Source organism: Polypterus senegalus, chromosome 11, assembly GCF_016835505.1.
Source record: "Polypterus senegalus isolate Bchr_013 chromosome 11, ASM1683550v1, whole genome shotgun sequence".
Taxonomy (NCBI): Eukaryota; Metazoa; Chordata; class Cladistia; order Polypteriformes; family Polypteridae; genus Polypterus; species Polypterus senegalus.
The window spans coordinates 61,450,516-61,472,386 of NC_053164.1; the positions used below are offsets into that span (position 1 = coordinate 61,450,516).

At 39.9% G+C, this 21,871-nt stretch overlaps 1 protein-coding gene across 4 annotated transcripts in view; it reads right to left on the reverse strand.

Moving 5' to 3' along the window:
- Nucleotides 1-21,871, reverse strand: part of ddah2 (dimethylarginine dimethylaminohydrolase 2) — a 66,836-nt gene that overhangs the window by 15,327 nt on the left and 29,638 nt on the right. For all 4 annotated transcript variants that reach the window (XM_039768782.1, XM_039768784.1, XM_039768781.1 and 1 more), the window contains one exon: nt 3,907-4,006. In XM_039768782.1, the coding sequence (XP_039624716.1) occupies nt 3,907-4,006 (100 nt within the window). The remainder of the gene's footprint in view (nt 1-3,906; nt 4,007-21,871) is intronic.

Consider the following 21,871-nt stretch of genomic DNA (forward strand, 5'->3'; position numbering starts at 1 on the left):
ACAACTTTAAAGGCCATGTCATACTACGTGACTTTTTCAGCAATTTTCAGTCACAGACTTCATCTGAGACTCTCATGGTGCCATGACCAGCAGTCGTGTAGTCTGACATACCAATAGTCTCAATTCAAACAGTTTACGACTCACCCCACCACAATCAAATACGAGGGACGTTCAAAACGTTTCTGCACTTAAATTTTCTTGTTGGAAGCGGTGAAGGCAGGAGGAGTGGCATTTACGTTTTGTGCTCAGTGTTGCAGTGAATGTCTTCAGTAGTCTTTGGGCATCAATGGGATAAAGTGGGCAATCAAAGAAAAATCTGAACATAGTGAATACTATAAAATGAATTGTTGTGTAACAAGGCTGGAGTCAAAATACTGAGCACGGCCTAGACACTTCATTTTATCTTGACAGTAATCAGAGAGTACATGTGTCCATTTTACTATGCTATAATTCCTCACTACTCTAGACAAGGGATATCAGCAGTACTCAGTGTTATACCAGTCATTTACTCATTTCTTTCTCAATCAGTTTTAGGGAAACGTCTTTTAAAAATTGCATATCTCAGCCAGCTATTGTCGAGAACCAATGCTTGAGTATCAAACTTTATTTTCAAACACTTTACTTATTAAGTCCACATCTATTTACATCATGGATGGAAGTTCATATACATTAACCATCACTTCTCCTTTCTATGTCTTGTACAGATTCTCGCCTTGCCTACTCACTTTCCCAACTCCCAGCACTTCACTTCATCTCATCACCTTACACTCTCAACTCCTGGACTTTTTCTCCCACCACAGCATCTTTACACTCCTCACAGATGCAGCAGCCTTTAAAAATTACATCTTTAATTTGTTTTAAGGTTAATTCTCAGATCACTAACCAGGTCCAGGGTGCTCTGTACATCTCCAGGGATGTTCACTTATACTGGATAACAGTAACCCCATTAAGACCTAACTGGTCTTTATGTTGCCATGTAGCCTACTTCCTTGGTTCAACACTGGGCTATCATTTGCCTTATCGGGTGTTAATCTTGACATGAAATGTCATGTTACTGTAAGTATGGCTATCCTGAGCAGTCCTGATTTCACCAGACCTATAATATTTACTATAGGCCATAAAATGGGAAATTGTCACACTTCTTAATGAAGAGCAGATGAAAGTATAACTTAAGAAAATCCAGCTTTGATCTTGAAACATGACGGCTATTTTCATCCCCTTCTATAAATCAGTTGTGCAGCCACCTTTGTGATCTAAACATCATGTGCTCTTAATACTTTTTTATATCACCCACTTAACATTTTCAGAGATTAGCGTTATCTCTTCATTCCAGGCTTCAGTGTTGACTGTCATGCCTTCATTGCATCCAAGATGGATTACTGCAAATCTCACTCAAAGTAAGACGTATTAACAGATTATGACTGGCATGGCGAGCTGCTGCTAATGTCCAGAAAGTATAAAATGCCATTACTTAATATCTTCCCTGCCAACAAGAATACACTAACGTCATGTCAACATCATCTTCAAGAATGAAATACAGGCCTCTGAAACTAAAGCCCCTGGAAAAGCCCATCACATCAGTCTGCCTGAAAGCTGAGACTCTCTGAAGCCAGCCTTCTTGCTGATCCAAAGCTTTACTTTATTACTCTCTGGGAAAACTCTTTGTGGAATTTAAGACAATGGGCTGTTTTACATTTTCCACTTTTGCATTATTCTGACCTATATCTGTCTTTATAATTTTTCATTGTATCTACCAATCTAAGCGCATCAGTTTTTTTTACATAAAAGACTGCTACACTGCAGGACTTTGGGGTGGCAGAGAATTTTGAGGCAGTATTAATGGAAAAGTGCACTAGAACTCAGTAAGTTGCTAAAATACATTGATCATGATAAAAGGTGCTATACAATGTTTAGATTGATTGAGTGATTGAGCGATTAATGGATTGATGCGGAAGTAGTTAGGATGCAATGTCACAGATCTGCTTTTCTGAGTTTAATTAAACCTGTGTGTAGTCTAAACATCTTTATGGGGGGTTTCTCTAGATTTCCTGTGATTGTGCTCCAGTGGCTCTATGATAGATTTTGGACCCAGGATTCTGAACTGGTACCCTGTCTTGCGTTCAAGTTCACATTCTAATTTGTTGTCATGCATACATAGCATGTAAAAATAACTTTCATTTGCATGTCCCTCAATAAAAGTTTACAATAATATAATGTCAACAAAATGAACACAAACGTGCAATGCTTGCATTTGAAGACCCAGAATTACATTTTAAGAATATTATTTGATTGATTGGTTAATGGACTAACAGTATGACAAGAACGATTAAACTAAAGTGGAAATATGTCTGACCTCCAGAATCACAAAGAGTCACCAGATAGAAGCTGAAGTCACATCTCTCCCAAAAACTGGACCACATTTTTTAGGAAATTTGGAAGACTGATAATAGAAGAAGAAGACCTTGAATCCAGCAGAGAGCGCTAGCTCCCTGGGAATGAATTCTTTCGTGATTATAATCTGAATGTATATAGATGTAAGATAAAAGGCGATACCCCACCTCAGTGATACGGCAGTAAGAAATCATGTAAGAGAAATAACTTAGCTTTGTTTATTGTCGGCTTACACTGCATAACAGATGAAGGATGCTAATGGAAAAACCCCGTTTGGGAGTGGGGGCCCGATATATAGAGTCTGCCACTTTCACCGTTGCAATGGAAGGATTTTCAGGATCGGACGACGTTATCTGCCATCCACCCGTCAGCTTCAAAAAAATGCCTGGCAATGTTCCAAGGCTTTATACTCTTTCTTCATTTGCAGACCCCCACTTAGGTGAAACATGCAATTCCAAACAAGGCAAAAGAGGATACAGTTTTATGCTGACTTTGACAGACAAATAACAGTATACAACAGTCCTCAATCTGATTGCCCGTTTCCCAGTTGTCTCCATCTGTCTTGTCTTATGATGCTTGTCTTGCAGTTCTATATGATGAGCCCCTGTGCTAAATCTGGATCTGTGTCAACTGGGCATGTAAGTAGGAAAAGGCAGATTTCTAAAATATATTTGCACTGAGCAAAGTGACATATTAAACTTTTACTTCTTATTACAGACCTCTTTTAGTGTATATTGTTTTCTTGCTGTTATATAGGCCATCAAGCATTCTTTTTGTTTGTCTTTACTTACATTTAGATTAAAAGGGGTGACCAGGCTGGCACCCCAATACTTTCTAGATGTGATGAGCGTCCTTCCAATTGTCCACACCTCTATATTGTTTCTTTTTTTTTTATTAATTGAAAGCTATGCAAAAATGAGATACTATGCCAGCGAACATATGTCCACCTAAGATGAGAAAATCAAAATACAACCAATTTCTTAAATAGAAACTAATTCTTTTTGTAACTGAAACAAGTTATTTTAATTCCATGTCTTGTTGGTGCTCACATTTTGCCATACTAGACATTTTTCAAAACTGTTGATTTTCTTTTTCCTGAGGACACAATCAAAATGTTTTGTGGACCAAAACAGATAAAAATTTCTCAGACATTCACCTGATTGTAAAGCAGGTTCAAATCAGATCAGGTTAGTTTGGTGTGTTGGCTCAATTTGCATATCATTATTATTTGACTATTTATTAAGGAAAAAATAATTAAGGGTACTGGGTCTTAAAAAACAAGTCAATTAAAATTAAGGTAAGAAGTGTTTTTGATTATGCATAGTAATTGGCTAGTAGCTAACACAGTGGCTGAAATTAAAACCTATAGCCACTGCAACCCTCCAGGATCTGAGTTTGGCACCTCAGCTTTAAATGCTAAAGTAAAAGAAGCAAATTTTGCAAAGAATGCAATTTACTGACAAGAAGGACTTCATACATCGAGTTGCTAAATCACCACATTGTAATTAAATCTACCTGTGAACAACACATCACTTCCATCCAGAGTAGCTTCTTGGTCCGTCACCTCCACTATTCTCAATTTCAACTCCTCCAGGACCTTCTTGACTGCATCCACCTGTCAAAAAACGAAAGAAACAAACAAACTTTATGTGATATATTGTTTTTCTTTAGTGAGAAACTACAAGAAGGTGCTTCATTATTATAGATATACATAACAAATGATTACATGTATTTCTTTTTTTTACAATTGGAGCACAACTTACTTGGGATAAAACACTGTAGTTAGACTCTTGAGCTAGTATTACAGGGAGAATAGATGAAGAGTGAGGCACTGGACACCTCTGCCTCTGACAGACTTGGAATCCATTCTTACTTATGTTTATAGATTTCTAGTCTTTGTTTCCTATTTATATATATATATATATATATATTGTGGCAATAGGGGGCAGTAGTGCACCCTCGAACCCTCAGGTACGACTCCCGAGACCAGGTAACAGTCCAAGACTCTTTTATTTTCTTTCCACAGTGCACCAAGCACCTTCCACACTCTTCACAAATAAACACACTCCAATAAACACAATAACCTCTCCTCCTCGCCCAGACACTTTGCTCCTCTCCCACCCAGCACAGCTCAGTGTCTGGACTGAGGCAGCGTCCTTTTATAGCCCCTGACCCGGAGGTGTTCCTGTCCCAGCAGTCCACAGTTCCTTATTCCTTCCGGGTCAGGGCAATCAGTCCATTAGTTCAACCGGGAGCACGCCATACCTTCCTGTCACGTGACCGTGACGTACTCCCGGGTCATAAGGCACAACAGAGCCCATAAGTCCCCCCACAGCGACTCCTGGTGGCGCCCAAGGTATCCAGCAGGGCTGTGTATAAACACCACAGAGTCCATAAGGCCCTGCTGGACCTCGGAGCACGATCCCGCTGTCTGGAGAGCTCCTCCTGTCGGCCTGGGGGTGCGGACCGGCCTCGGAAGCCGGCAGTCTTCCACAATATATATATATCCTAGCAAAATACCCGCACTTCGCAGCGGCGAAGTACTGCCTTAAAATTTTTATCAAGAAGAAAATTAAACCTTTTTAATCTGAGGGAAAATATACCAGTAATTATTTGTTAAGGATCTCTTTGTATACCATGTTGTCAGTTCGGCCCTCCGGTTGTAACATGACCAAGCTGTGCGCTGAGCTTACTCTTGAGCATGCAACGTACAGTTGGCCATGTGATCAGTAATCTTGTTTCAAATCTCACAGCTTGGATTGCTGCTGTCATAATCGATTTGAGTTTCATGGTTTGTTTCAATTACGACAGTATTTGTAGGACTTGTGTTGAAGAGACATTCGGCATCTGTCAAGCGTTGTAAGTATACAACTGGTTTCATCGATAACTTTACATCCAGCTTCTGAGAGTTTAAACATTCATAAACATCAAAGTGTCCACTACTGAAATTGTCACCTGTCAATCTAAGATGTTTAAGAGGCATTGGCGGTTGTCAAAAGGTGTAAAATATTTGGCCATTTCGGTACACTTGAAAGCGACAACCGAACAATTCACCGGCAGCCATCAACTCACATGCAGATGCATAGGTGAAGGGCTTAAGCATTTCACTCTTCTAGTGCTCCTGTGTAGTATAATTATCTCCTGTACCGTCATCAGTCCACACCTTGAACCTGTCCCAGTCATTCAATACATAAGACACAATGTTCCTCCGGATATCAAGAGTGAGCCTGATATGGCCGTGCAATATGTAACAAAGAGAATGGAAAAGGCAGGCGGCATCTCCGGGCATGGAAACCACTCGGTAAGTGACAGTTCTTTGATCGATGGTGATCACCTCGGTAGACATGTTAATGCGGGTACGGTTGGAATGATAAAGGAAATGGGTACCTGAACAATGTAAAGTAAGTCTAAAATACCTACACAATAACTATAATCATAATAAATGAACAATAAAACAGCGGAGAAGCCGTGGATTAAATAAAAAGGATGTAGGTATCAGCAGGAAGATGTGAATCCCGTGGCGTAGCAAGGAAGGGAATGTAGAGACTGGAGCGACGGACGGCCTTATATAGGCAGGCAGCCAACAACGTAGGAGGCGTTGGGATGGGGGACCCAACGCCACCTCACACAGTGCCCGAGCTGCAGGCTATGGACGTATATATGTATCGTAAGTAGGATTCAGTTAGCGTTGGGATCCCGCGTACCAAATTTCTTGAAGATGGGCCCATAAGTAACAAAGACCGTTGAAAAGTTCAATATGGCGGCTGACAGTGGCATCATACCACCGAAATAAGTACCAAATTTCAGCCTTCTACCTACACGGGAAGTTGGAGAATTAGTGACGTTGGAAAGTTCAATATGGCGGCTGACAGTGGCATACCACCGAAATAAGTACGTACATCGGTTTTGGTTAGCGTAGGGAAGCCGTCTACCAAATTTTGTGAAGATGGGGCCATAAATAAGAAAGTTCAACATGGCGGACGTTGTCGACCGTTATGACCGTTACGTGTAGAATTTCGAAATGAAACCTGCCTAACTTTTGTAAGTACAGTAAGCTGTAAGGAATGAGCCTGCCAAATTTCAGCCTTCCACCTACACGGGAAGTTGGAGAATAAGTGATGAGTGTGTGAGTGAGTGAGTGAGGGCTTTGCCTTTTATACGTATAATTAGGGTTACCAGATGCCCTGTGTTTTCTAGGGAATTTACATTTTTCTTGCCCAGCAATTTAAGACTAATCAGATATTTACATTTACGAAGTGAAGCTTAGAAATTAAGAAATTTTGCTAGTTTGATATCACAACGCTTAGTTATGAGATGGCTTAATTTAGCCAGATGCTTAAAAGATAGGTTTGGTATTTTTCAAGTCGAAATTATTTCTTCACAAACATAGTATATACACATTTGACACCCGAAATGGTGTTCTAAAATTCAGAACTTTTTATAAATTCTGGAGCTTTATCATTACCGCCGCCAGGATTTAATTCAGGGGGGTGCATAAAGAGATTTTTTCTTTCTACGCTCCCCAAACAAAAATTTTTTGTATATTTATGTGCCCATTAAATCCCTGCCAATACAGTCGCTATCTCTGAACAGTACAGAGCAGTCAGTTTTTGCATAGATAGATTAACCACTTAAGGCATGACCTAATTTTTAATTTTCTGACAAAAAATCATCGACTTTTTTTTGTTATCATATGATCACTGGAATATAGTTAAAAATGTTATCGATGTATTCAGTGGCATAGGTAGTGCTTTTTTCCTTAAGTTTTTAATGTAATTTTATAAGCACTTACATACAGCTAGACCTCTTTTTACGCCGGTTAATAGTTCCGATTTCTGGGAGAACAGTACACTTTAGAGAAAATATTTCAAATAAAAATTGTAGACATTGATAAGTTCTACAACTTTTATGATAAATATTTTCTCTAAAGCGCACTGTTCTCCCATAAATCGAACTATACACCGGCGTAAAAAGATCTCAATGGCATGACACTTCCTGCAACAACCTGCAGTATTGAAAGATCTTTTAGCACATTACGGCGCGTCAAAACTTGGAACCGATCTACAATGAGTGACGATAGATTAAGTGGATTATGTATGCTTAGTGTACACAAAAAAAGAATAAATAATTGTCCAAAATTTATCGACAAAGTTGTAGACAAGTTTGGACAACAAAAAAGAAGGCTTGAGATGCTCTTTTAGAAACAAAGTGAATGATTGTTTATGTATAGTTGTAAAATGTAAACGTCTAATTGTAATTTAAAAATTTAAAATAAAAACTATTTTTAGCGTTTTCCTTATTATTGAAAGATTTATTTTTTTTCTCCATTTCCTTTTTTTTCAAAAGCTAGGGGGGTGCACGTGCACCTACTTGCACCCCCCTGCCGGCGCCCATGAGCTTTATAATGGAAGGAATGGGGCATGGAGGAAAAACTTGAATAAAGATGTATTTGTTTCCGATAACAACAAACTGATATACCTAACATGTGAAGATAGAGGTTCTATTTTTCATGAAGGACACAGAGATGTTACACAGCATATCAATACCAAAAAACTTCAAGATGCCAAAAAGAGTAAGCATGCCAGGTACGCCAAGACTTGAAGTACTCACAATTTATCCACCATAGAGCTGTCTGCATATTATTTATCAACATAAATAAAATACAATTTGAGTTGCTGTTTAGGGCTTTCTATTTCACAAGAGTTTGTATGTGAATTAGAAATGTAGGAATTAGAAATGATTTATGTCTGAGCAGTGACAAGTGGTTGCACAAAAGCATTGTTACATAGCAAATCCCTACCAGTAATGATATAAGGTTTTTGTATGAAGTGCACAAGTAATAAAGTACCTTATTATAGGAGTGATTTGCAGGCTGTATTTGTTCTTCTTTATTCTTCAGGTTTTTTTTGTGTGTATGACCAGTAATGTGTTTGTATACAACATTGTACAACCATGATAGCCCCCTGTCTAAGCTCAGCCCCCCATTTACCCAGACAGAACATCCCGTATTCTTTCAGGGAGAATCTGGTTGGCTTTCCTGTAATGCATCTATTAGTCACGTACTATTACAAAGACTTCTTTTGGTATTAATCACACTTACAAACTGGTTATTTGTCTCTGTGCAGTATGGTATATTAAGAGCTTATAATTTACTGGTAAAGTTACATTTGGTCTTATTCAGCATTATTTATGGATTCACAAGCCTTATTACTTATAACTTCTTCTTATTATTATTACTTATTATGTCCCACTTAAGCCACTTTATACCATTCCAAAGTGAAGTTATTTTTGTAGGCCACATTGCACTGAGATAAATAACAACTTTACTGCTGCTTTGTGTTAGTAAGATTGAAAGTAGCCTTCATCAAAGCATCAGAAATGTTATCAAGTAGGCTATATAATAACAAGCTGAACAGAGCTAAAATGAGGGCCAGCACTTGCAGGCCTACAGGAGGTTACCTCCCAGACCTTCAATTAGTCTCATCCTCCATTCTCCCTGAGAACTGCCACCCAGGAGGATTGAGCTTGCTGCTGTGCTTCTCCACACCTGCCTTCTTGACAAATGTTGGCCTCTCATTGGCTTGTCTCATCTGCTGAATACACTGGTAGACCCTCCCTCTCAGTTCCCTCAAGGGCATTTCATTTTCTCCCAAGGCTAAAGGGTAAAAACAAAACCCTTAAATTTGCATTTTCAAAATACCCAGTAAAGCAAACAGAATTAATTAACTGAATGTGAATGAACTTTTTGGCATTAACATTTCACTTACGTTTACAATAACATATGATTTTCTTTCATCACTGATATGCAAATGCTGGAACTTTAGAAAAAAAATGTGTCAGATTCAAGCTGCGTGCCTTATGTCGTCAGCTGGAGGTGCTGCACACTGTTATTGGCTTTATGGAGAGTGGACAGAGGGTGAGGAAAGGGTCATCTTCCATCTCGTATAATCTATGCTTTGCAGCAGCAGGAGGTGCTGGCCAGGCCTACAGAGACTTCACCAGCTGCTGTCGGCTTTCAGCCTGCAAGTCCCTCCCCCTTCCCTTTTCTCTGGCTTTAATCCACCAGGGGATTATGGGTTAAGGTTGACTAACCAATGAGAATGATGCTCCAGCTGTTTCTACTATTTTTTATTTGGTAAGCTGCACATCACCCCTCTCCCTCTTCCTGTCAATCAACTTCTTGTTTCCTTGACAACAGGGAGCTAAGAAAGGGAGAAAGAATTGAATACATTTAGCTTGACTCTGAAGAATGGAAAGAAGCTGTGAGAGCGTTGGCTCATTGTCAGACCACACTGTTAGAAAGAATACATTAGGGTTACACAGTTTGACACCAATGGTCTAACTTTCTGCCACACTGTAAAGTTCGCTATGCACATCTCTAAATGTCTTAATGTGTGGATTAACAGCACTGGGCAGCAGTAAGACAGATCCAGCAAAGGGAAAGTCCTAAAACTTTCCTCTCTACATCATAATTAAAGAACAAATAAAAGTGTAGCTAACCATTAATCACTTCTAGTCAAGCTTTGGACTCTTTATATCAAAGCTTCTCAAGTTCAGCTTTGGAGACCTCTGTGGCTGCTGGCCTTTACTCCAACTAGTTTCACAATCAATGGATCAATTTACCTCCAACTGATGTCATTGATTGATCAGTTGACCTATTTTGTTTAATATTCTTATGCTAAAAGTTAAAAGGCACAGTAGATAAATTTAGAAATATTTGTATTTTTGCTACAGCTTTAAAAACTTATCTCTCTTTTGTCATTTTTCTGTGGCGTTTGCACATTAATAATGACAATTAACAATGAGCAGAGTAAACACCCAGGCAAATAACACTGAATGCTGAAAAGTCTGCAGCAACTTCAGCCTCAGACCAGCTAGCGAGCTTAATAACAGTATAAAACACATGGAAAATGGAATGAAAATCACAGTGATCTTACTTTAAAATAAGCTCTTCAACAAGAACACGGGTGTACTGATTGAAAAGGTAGTAAGTAAAAAGTGATGACCAGGAGAAAAGGACGTGGTCAATAACAGGCAAAGATCAACATCGGAAGTCAGAAGGAAAGTCTGCAAAGCCAAATCACTAATCAACAATCAAAGTCAAAAGTATGTACAGTGGAACCTTGGATTGCGAGCATAATTCGCTCCGGAAACGTGCTTGTAATCCAAAGCACTCGTATATCAAAGCGAATTTTCCCATAAGAAATAATGGAAACTCAGATGATTCGTTCCACAACCCAAAACTATTCATATAAAAATGATTAATACAAAATATAAAGTAAAAATACATACAACAAATTAACCTGCACTTTACCTTTGAAAAGAATCATGGCTGGTCTGAGTGAGTTTCTAAACTCTTTTGGGATTCCACCCAATGGGACAACACATGGAAGAGCGTACTTGAGCAACCGCAGGCTCCCAGTGCTGTAGCTGTTCGCAAAAGCGAATCCAAAAAAAAGATTGCAGACATGCCATAAGCGCCTACCGTTGATGGGTGATACAAGGAAAATTATAAATGCAGGGCATAGTATTACTTTGCCACTAACCTGGCCCCGACCCTGCCTGACTGCTGTGTCTGTGTATAGGAGAGTGGTAGATCCCGCTACAATAAATAACCGTGCTGTTCCTGTGTCAAGCTGAATAAAGCTGGTGTTGCTAAAGTACTGAGACTCAGCTTTGTGTTTTGGGGTGCAAGACAGGGACTCACACGTTACAACACACACACTTGGTCACAATGCTATAGTAAACAGTATACGCTTGTACGGATGTTGACTATATGAGTGAGGCACGGTGACTGAGCCCAAGAATGAGAGACAATTACCCACAATCCCGCAGTGAGAGAGAGAGAGAGAAGAACCATCAGGTCAGTTGTGATTACGTGACGCTCCGCAGACAAAGCGTATACGTACTATTCGTATTGCAAGACCTTGCTCCTTTATCAAATCAAAATTTATTAAAATTTTAGCTCGTCTTGCAAAACACTCGCAGACCAAGTTACTTGCAATCCAAGGATCCATTGTAGATAGTTCCTAGTGCCAGGAGCCAGAAAAAAATAAAAATCGCAGAATCACTAATTAAATTAATCTGACATGAGCTGGGGATTCAAATAGAGATCTTTATACAGTCACAACTTGTTACGTAGTCTCTGTGCATCATGGGAAAGATTGTCTCGGCAATGACCAAGCAACACTCCCCAAAGTGGCAGTGAAAATGGCATTAAGTAATTACACATTCATTTTTCAAATAAGCCGCCAACAGCAAAATAAGTTGCATTATTGAATTCACTGTATCTGAGAAGTTCTAAAAATAAATCAAAATGAATTTTATCTTCGGCAGGAGATTAAAAAAAATTATAACAGGTGTCATCATAGCAATGGGGACACATTGGAAATTTGTTAAGGTTAAACTATGCACAAACATTAGTAAAGTTTTTCTTCTCACAAAGAACCATGGATAATTGGAGTAAGTTACCATGTTGAGTGGGAGACAGTAGCACTTTGGGGACTTTAAAAACTCAACACAATGTTGTTTTAGAGAAATCAGGGGGATCGCATCGGTGCACTGAATGGTCTGTTTTTGTCAAAACTGTTCTGATGATGACGATGAAAATCTTAAAAACTAACAAAGCACTACCTTATCCCCATGTAACACGCATTAATGTTTTCTGCATTTCAATAATAAATTAGCAAAACCTGTTTTGAAATTTCTTAATTGATATCAAAACATAAAAGCCAGCAAATAACAGCTTGCCTTGTTAACACAGTAGTTCAGTTAAAAGAAGAAGTTGCTCATAATGAAATCCCGCAGCAACAAACGGTTTCAAGAACTGAATCACAGAATCAGTGCTCTAGATCAGTCAGATACCAAAAGTAAAGCAGGAACAAAGTGAACATGTTGTCTTTAATCATCCATTAGTTTATTATTCCTTTATCGTCCTCATTTTGGAAGCCAAAGGCAAGGTCCATCCCTGGATTGGATGCTTTTCAGAAACAGCCACACTCAATCATGTTGAAGTCTCCAATTATCCTGGAAGCAAGTCTTTTTATATGATGGGTGTCTAAATTGGAATTCTACAACAACTCCACCCCACCTTTATTGTGTAGATTATATAACTTGGACAGCACGATGTTGCTAAATCTGGACTAGTCACTACTGCTGCTTAGTTTCAGGTTTTTCTTGTGTGTGTGGGCTTCCTTCCCATATCTGTGTGGAATGGAAGGTCCACGGCTTAACAATCAGGAGCCCGTTTTTGGGGCAAGACACTCCTGCATGTGATGGAGAGGTCTGTCTCAATTATTTCATCGGCTTTCTGTGGTGCAAGACGGTAGGAAGCAGGCAGATGGGAAGATGAGCCCCAGGAAGGAGCATGTGACTGGCACTTAGGAGGAGGCTGTGGGATCGCTACTGTTGAGCAACCATGTAGCAGGAACAACCATTGTGCTCAGGGTGTGCTCTCGCTGGGGGGAGCCAACAGTTAGTAATGGTGGGAGTACAGCTTGCTCTCTCTGGGAGGACCCAGGTATCAGTAGTACTGCGAGCAGAGCAGGGCTCAGTGGCTCCCCGTGGAACGCCGTAGAATTGGTGGTGGGGACATGGGCTGGAACAAAAGGTTGTCTGCATGTGTTGATCGAAGTCTCTCCATGCTGTGATGCCCAATCACGGTAAGATGGAGAGATGTCAATTTTACAAAGGAAGGCACCAGGGCTCAGAATCATAAAGGACAATTTCCTGCCTTTGTTTTTAACCTCATTTTATTCTGATTATTTATAGACTTGTTTTAAACTTCCACATGGACACTGTTCAAGACTAGAACCAAATTTTGAGTTGGTTACTGCCCCACACCCAGTTAGGAATTCATGGACCTTGGCTTCCCATAAATGACATTAAGCAGCTAATAAAATGGATGAATGGTTAATTTGTAACATAATGTCCTCAAACTTGCCTAATCCCAACCCTGACCCTGAAAGCATCAGATGCAAAGCAGAAATCAGCTTTGGACATAGCACCAGTCCATCACAGGGTCCACTCCTGAACCACTTTAGAATATTCAATTAAACTAACGTGGGAAGATAGGAGAAAAATAGACATACCAAGAAAAAAATCCATGAAGACACAAAGAGACCTGCAAACTTTGCACAGAAAAGAACCTGGTGCAGCATTTAATCCCAAGATGTTATATCTTCGAGATGGCAGCACAAATATTTATTTAGATATGGCTGTGCTAAAAACTGCCATTTGTTTAACGCTTACCAGCTAGTCCATCCGTATTTATATGCCTCAGTTTCTCTGTACTGCTAATCAATCTTCCATCTGTCACAATCACCATTTCCCAGGTCTCCCGCGCTCAGATTGCACAGCCTCTCCTCTACACCCTATGGTGCTTCACATCCACGCAGCATATACAGAGGACTAGCCAGCCAAGAGCTGAATGTCAGCACATCTCTTCATTTGTTTCGTTCTTGGCACACACACACACACACACACACACACACACACACACACACACACACACACACACACACACACACGCACACACACACGCACACACACATGCACGTACACACCCAACAGCGCAGCATGGCTCTGGAATTGCTGTTCCTGAGAGTTCTGAGTGACTTTTGAAACTGCAAGTTTATGAAAGCAGCTTTGTTACTCCTCTCAGTCGCTGAAGCAAAGGTCAAAAGTCACAAGCGTGTCAGTTTTTTTCTGGGGTTTTGTAAAGGGACTTGGGATGATTTTTTTAAATGAGCAGCAGAGATTTACACCAAAACCAGAGTGGTTAAATTTGACAAGTTTCTGTGCTACTGTGCCCCTCAGCACAAACACCATCTCAGAATTAAATAGAACAAAATAAATCTTGATTGTGCAGGATCAAGGGAGTCAAGGGAGGATCCAGACCTGGACTGGACACCATTAGTCATTTTACATTCACACCCATACATCTAGCCAATTTAGATGTGCTGTTTGACAATAATAATAATGATGATGATGATGATGATTATTATTATTATTAATATTATTGCCAATGTAACTTGAAATCCATAAGAATAGAATTAGATGTCATATATATATATATTATCTTGGAAAATCACAGACTAGCAGGTCGCAGTTGCTGCCTTTGTCACATTCCGTGACAGGCTTTATGGGAGTATGCTGCCGACTACCTCTGACTCACTAAGATAATGTAAATGACTGAAAATTACTGAAAAATCACCTAATGTGACATAGGCTTAAGGTAAATCTTTGGGTATTCCAGTTTCATCCCACAAACACGCACATTAGGGTAACTGATATTGCTAAATTGTTCAAATTATTAGTAAGTATGCCTAGTATTGGGCTGCCATACCACTCAGGGTTGGTTTCTGCCACAAGCTAATATTTGTGAAGAGCCACCATAAATGACTCTCTAATGACAAAAGCGATTTTATTACATGGATGGCTATGTTTGCTTGGATGATTTATTTATTAAGTCAGAGGTATCATCAGAAGGACACTCCTGTGTAAAGATGTGCATGGCACCTTGACCCTTACATGAGTTTAACTGCCAGGTGCATGTGGCCCCAGACATCAGTACATGTGGAAAGCTAAAAAAAATTCCAGTTAGCTGGGAAGTGAGTGTAGATGATGACACCTCACTGATGGAAGGGGAGTGACAGGGATAACTCACTAGGAAAAGTAAACTGGTGTCCCTGGTCCGGATAATGAGTCAGCTAGGCCTTCATTATATACCTTTCTACTCCTTCTATATCTCTAAAATAAAATATATTCAGTGTTTGGAATAAGTCGGTCTGGTGCCATTTTGTTCCAGTTCCTGGGCAGGACGCAGGGGTGCACCTAACAGCAGACCAAAATGCTTCTCATGAACATAATGTGACACAATCTTCTTACACCTGCCTCAACTAATTGAAGGTATGGGGACACAGTCAGTTTAAACAGCGAGTCTGGGGTGAGATTTAAAGTCACAGCCTTAGTTATAAGTCTAGACCCCTCACCATGACCACAATGCCTGCCAAGACGAAACAATGCAGATAGCCATTCACTCTGATGAGGCATGAAAAGTCTCACATGGGCTGTCTGCCCAACCTCCACTTATATTTCACACCCTGAGGTCTTTACTTTCTCTCATGTATTATGGCCATCTGCCAATGGCATCAATGCAACTCTATGGCCAATAAACAATTTTTCCAAGAGTTCATATATATATATATGTAAGTTCATTTTTCATCTGACAAATAATTTTTAAAAATTGTATTACTTTTTCTTATAATTTTCATATCATTTTATTTGTTGACTGTGAAGTATGCTATATAACAATGTGTGATTAGTTACTGTAATTTGTTGAGGGGGTGAATGATATTATAACCCAGCATTCTTAAACCCACCTAATGGAATTTATGGTCATGCCAGGCCAGAGCCTATCCCAGCAGCACTGTGAGCAAGTCAGGACCCAGCATGGGCAGAGCCATTACAGGGCCCACTCATAGTCACACTTGCAAACACATTCAGAGTCACTAAGTAACTTAATACAGACATCTTTGGGGATTCTGGATGGGGATTTAGAGGACCTGAAGGAAACCCACACAGACACAGGGACAACATGCAAACTCCACATGGACAACAACCATGTCACTAACAACTCACAGGAGCAGAACCTATGACAATGGATCTGTAAAGCAGTAGCGCTAATCAGTGTACAATCCTGACACTTTGGTTGTTTTAGATTATATTATGGTATAACATAACATTCTCAAATCAACTCAGTCCAATTCAGGGTGCTAGAGCTTATCATTGTAAAGATATTTTTGGGCCCATATACACAAATCCATACACTCTCACATGTCTACAGGGGTTACAGGGATATTAATGTCATATGGACAAAGTACAGTGAAATTCTTACTCGCATGTGCTAATCAACATATTTTTGGGGAATATAAACTTGAAAGATAGAGGGAGAACATACCCCTCAAAGACAACAACTACGTGCAGGATGTAAACCTAGGACGGCAAATCCATGAATACATCCATTACATAATAAAACACTAAAGTCTATATGTTCAGTCCCTCTGAGCAATCTCATTGGTCACTTTGGCTTTGGTTTGATTGGCCAGTTTGGCTTTGGTGATGCAACAAAAGAGCAAGTGCATGTGTGAGAAACAGGAGGAGGAGAACTGGCATGCACGGCATGCAAAGAGTCACCTTTAATCATGGCAAGTGTAAATAAGACAGAATGAGAGAAAGTCGACTGAAAATAATGAGTCTGAAAAGCAGGCTTTACAGGAACGCGCTTGAGAGTAGGAGCATCAGTTAAGAGACATTTACATATGCACAGATATCAAAGAAAGTAGCTGAAAGTGCATGTAGGGAAATATTTTTAAATTTCTCTTTTATCTGTCTTTGACAGGTAGCATGGCTAGTTATATATTATATCATATTATATTTTACTAGGCAAAGCCCACCGTGGCATACGGCGGTGTAAGAATAGGAACGGAAAACAGTGAGAAAGGAATTCAGAAATCAAGAAGAAATAAATACTTCTTAAAAAACACAGGTGTGAATAGGTGTTCAGGTGGTGACGACAGATAATAAGTCGAAAGATCTAACCCTAGAAAAAGCCACATACAACTGACTGTGGCTGAAGACTGGTTGTTAGAATTATTGTGAAGAATAAACAGCATGTGGGTATGAGGAACGCTTCTGAAATTCGACTACATAAATATAATCAATAACAACCTGAAAAAGGTATTGTTTGGAAATGTGGACGGTAATATGATCATTTTGCCTAAACGTACGTTGTTATTTTCAGTGTTTGCTTGCAGTGCGTCTGACAGTCCTTTGACAGTTCCACGCGCAAATCTTGTTGATCTAATCTGAGATAGTTGAGACGTGCGCCCTCTGTTTTAACATACGCATCTACGACGTACGCCGCTGGAGGGCAAAATACTAAATATATTCCTCATTGCTAATCTGTACGTGTAAAATTGGCATTGAGTAAGCCTTCTTCGCTTGGCGGTTCTTTTACCGGGAACATGTTGTAAATCTTTGTGCCAGCCAATGTCTCCGTAAGGGAATAAAAGTGGGTAAACCATAGGATCGCAATGCATATTGAGCGTCAAAATCTGTTTACAGAAGTTGCATATGGGACAGATGCAAATGTCCCTTCCGGCAGGCGGTTCGCCATCTTCTCCGACGAAAATTGCTGCATCTTTGGTGTGACATGTCGGGGCATTGTATCGCCGTAAATCCTGCCTAGGGTTTTCCTCGAAAAGCATTCATACAGATGCTTTTGGATTGGACTGAGCGATTTCATGCATGTGTTTGCATGATTTAGCAAAGGGTTTGATGGTTCTGAGCATGGAATCTAGCTGGAGAAGTAAATTTTCGCTGCATGTAGAGTTTGTTTTATTTTGTAAGCATACTGACATACTTAAATGCCGTGTCAGCTGCGTGTGGGTGGGACGATTTTGAGGCGGAAGCAGGACGATGGTCCTAGTTTCCTAGCTCTGATGGTATGAATCAGGGTTTTGAAGACAAAAGTTTTCCCTGTTCCTGCAGGACCATCTAAGAAGAAGCATGTTTGTTGCGGATGGGAATTGCTGTATGCAGCATGTAAACATGTGTTTGGTGAGGTGTTGGGGGCAGGCACATGAGCAGGCAGTGCACATGCCTCGAGAGCGAGAGTGGACGTGGGAGGAGGGTTAGAGTTGGTGGGCGGGACTCTGTCGTTCGTACCCCATGGTCAGGCGACTTGGTCGATTATATATATAGAAAAGCAGCCGGAACCGAAAAGAACAATGAAAAGTCAATGTGGCTCAGAGGTGCATACGGATTGTAGCAGAGACAAAAGCGACTGAGGCTGTGTATGGTGAGGTGTTGCGTGCGGGCACATGAGCAGGCAGTGCGCATGCCTTGAGAGCGAGGGTGGACGCGGAAGGAGAGCTAGAGTTGGCGGGCAGGGCTCTGTCGTGCATATCCCATGACGCGTGAGGAGGGTTAGAGTTGGCGTTCGGGGCTCTGTCATGCGTATCCCATGGTCTTATAGTTGGTAGGCAGGGCTCTGTGAGTTGGCGGGCGTGGCTCTGTCGTGCGTATCCCATGGTCAGGTGACTTAGTCAGTTATATACAAAGTATATTATATTATATTATATTATATTATATTATATTATATTATATTATATTATATTATATTATATTATATTATATTATATATAAGTACCAGGTGTTAGAAATTCAACACGGCTAAACACAAATTACAGTGAGATACAATTACTTACTCTTAAACAAAATGCTGTAATTCAGTGAGAAAATGAAACTGTTATCCATGTTAATTGAGAAGGAGATGCTGTATATACCTGTGCTCTCTAAAATTGTGCTTTTTTGTAGGAATCAAACCCTGGGCTGGGCGACAGCCCACCACATTATATTATATTATATTATATTATATTATATTATATTATATTATATTATATTATATTATATTATATTAACCAACAAAAGATTGTGCGCACATTCAACCAAAACTAGAGACAATGAAGCTCACGTGGATCTTTTTCTGCTCCAAAAAAGAAGCGAATGAATTATTGAGTAGCTGAATAAATGAAATAATGAGTCTGGATAAAATACACTTTGTGTGCTTACATTGAAAAATGCCTTTAATTAGCATATAAAGAGTCTAAGGTGATGTGAAAAGACCTCAAACAAAGGTCAACCTTCTATCCCACTTTGACTGTGGATAAGAGTTCTAAGGATCCGGACTGGCAACCACATGCTTGCAGATTCAAATCCTGCTGTTGGTCTCCTTGGTCAACCCGAGTATACCACCTAATCAGCTTTTGCTTCAGCTTTGTCTATGGCAGAAAAGTGTGTTGTGATTTGGGATGCGCTTCATGTTGAAAGGTGTTCAATACAATAAAGAGTGGCTGTAGAGTGACTTAATAAAAAATGTCCAAAAATGATTCTGTTAATACTTTTTTGTACACACCGTATATTCAGATAATGCATTCTCAACAGCTTTACATCAGAATAGCAGGGGTACCCAGCACTTTCCAGGCTGGAATAAACCTATTATGTAGAGCACCTTTGCGTACCTTTTGACCAGGTTTCGTCAAAATTTTAAATGAAACACAGCCTGTGGTCTTTACCAGTATAAATGAGAAATCTGTACAAAATGTGGATACCAGACAGACAAACAAAGACATATTTAGTTACACATTACAATAAGGAGTAGTGGTAAAGAAGAGGGTGGTCTGTTGGGCATCTTATATTTTGCCTGTTCAGCTTCCAGCTGATGTGATTTTTGTGAGTCTGCTTGTTCTTTCTAAATTTCTGCCAGGAGATGCAGTCAGGACATCTCAGAGAAGGCCTAGTGAGAGTAATTCTGATTGAGAGGGTGACTGGGAGAAAAAGAGCAGTAGAAATAAATCAGCCTGATATTCACTTAGTGGGCAAAAAGACATTAAATCAGTAGCAGGTACAATTAAAACTCATGTTTATACTATAATCTGCATTTTATATTGGATTGCCAAATACAGTAAAATAAAATGAAAATACTTTTTAAAACCAGAATTCTTCACATACAGAATAATAATAAGAATGGGTTTCTGTCTCTTTGAAATGTTTTTAGTATTCACCTCCAAAGAAGTTGAGGCCAGGACTACAAATGGTTGATATGTAACAGAACTCAAACCATATAATGTCCAACTCATGTCAGTGTTACTAAGCTGTTAGCAAAAGGAGAGACAATGCTCCTTGTTCATTTTAGAAGGTTTGGAGTTAGACAATCTCAAAGTAATTCTATGACAGAAGGACTTTGGAAACACTGGGTAATACAAAAGGAGTCTCCCAGCACAAAAAGTATTAGAATGGAGGCCCATTGTGTTTCACGTAGCTCTGTGCCACTCACTACAATGGATAGGTAATCAGTGGTTTCCATGGCTCACCGAGGGAAGGCTACAGAGATATCTGGTGGAGATTTTTGAAGATGACCCCAGGGGTTCCAAAATCCTGTCCAAACTCCAGGAATCGCTCTCAGGTTTGACTCAGAAGTAGCTTCTAACCGGTTTTGCTTTGATATTTATCCCCCATGTGTTATTCATCTTCCTTATGTGTTAAGTCTGCAAATAAAACACCTTTTCTCACGCTCTGAACTCCTTGGAATTCAGTATTACCCACAACACCCAAATATATGAGAGAAGGAGAGAGAGAGAGATGCACAAACCAAGGTCTCTAGGAACCAAAGGACTCAATCACACAGACGTTCTGCTGTCCACAGGGCTGTCTTCTGTCTGGTGAAGTGGCTTTTCCACTTCCATCCCTGGTACAACTAAAAACACTCTCCCTTCATACCTCTCACCTCCCTTACATGACCATGGCTTCGTTTCCGCATGACAGGAAGCCTTTGCCCTCAGCTCTACACTCTTTTTCTCTCTGACCTAAGACACCATCCACTCCCACATTCAATAAAAAACTTAATTTTTCCATTAGTTTCTTCTTATTTTAAGCAGGGTGCACTTAACCTGTGGTCTGTGTATGGATCCCAATGCACCAGTGCAATGGCTGAAACACTGCTGTAAAAATTGGTGCTGTCCTTCAGATGAGATGTGAAATTGATGTTGTGACTCTCTGTGGTCATAAAATATCTCTCGGCATCTTTTGAAAAGAGTGGGATGTTCCCTAATGTCCTGGCTAAATTGCCCTCCACAGCATCATCCATTCTGGCCTCCTAATCAATTCATGTCTTTTTATTGGCTAACTATCTCTCACTCCTTTAGTGCTTAATAGCTAATGTGTGGTGAGCACATTGGCACAAGAAAGGCTGCCATCACATAATGCAGGTGGAGGCTAAATATTGGTAGTGTTTGAAGTGGTTCCCCACTGACTATGTAAAACAGTCTGAGTAGCTGTAAAAGTGCAAAACAAATGTAATTAATTAATGATTAATTAATTATTATAGCTGTGCATTATCCATAATGGAGACACAGACTCTCTTGTGCTTTTTGAATGCATGAGAGATACGTGTCAAGGAGGTAGTATTTAAAATCCGAAGCCCTGTGGCTCCTCTTCAAACTATTCATTTCCCAGGCTGAGGCTTCAGGCATGACTACAATTCAAAAAACGAAACTCCCATTCCTGACTCATTGCGTGATCAAGTTGTTCAAATTACAAACGCCTAAAATTGCTACAATATGTCTTTCTATGATTATGATGTGGTGTAGGTGGTGGAAGGTGCTTCATAAAAGAGGCATTTTGAACTTTAAGAAAAGAGAACAAAAAATCAATCAGTGAAAGATAATGACCTCTCACATTTTTTAGGAAGCCCCCTAATGCTCCATTAAACAATCAGGGGGTCTCAAGATCAAATGAATTGCAGTAATCAGAAAGAATGATTCATGGGGAAGTTTTTGACTTCTTTTGGCAGAGATGACCCAAGAAGCTGTCAAGGTGGCGGCCACGTGCAAACTTAAGTGCTACTCGGTGTCACAGG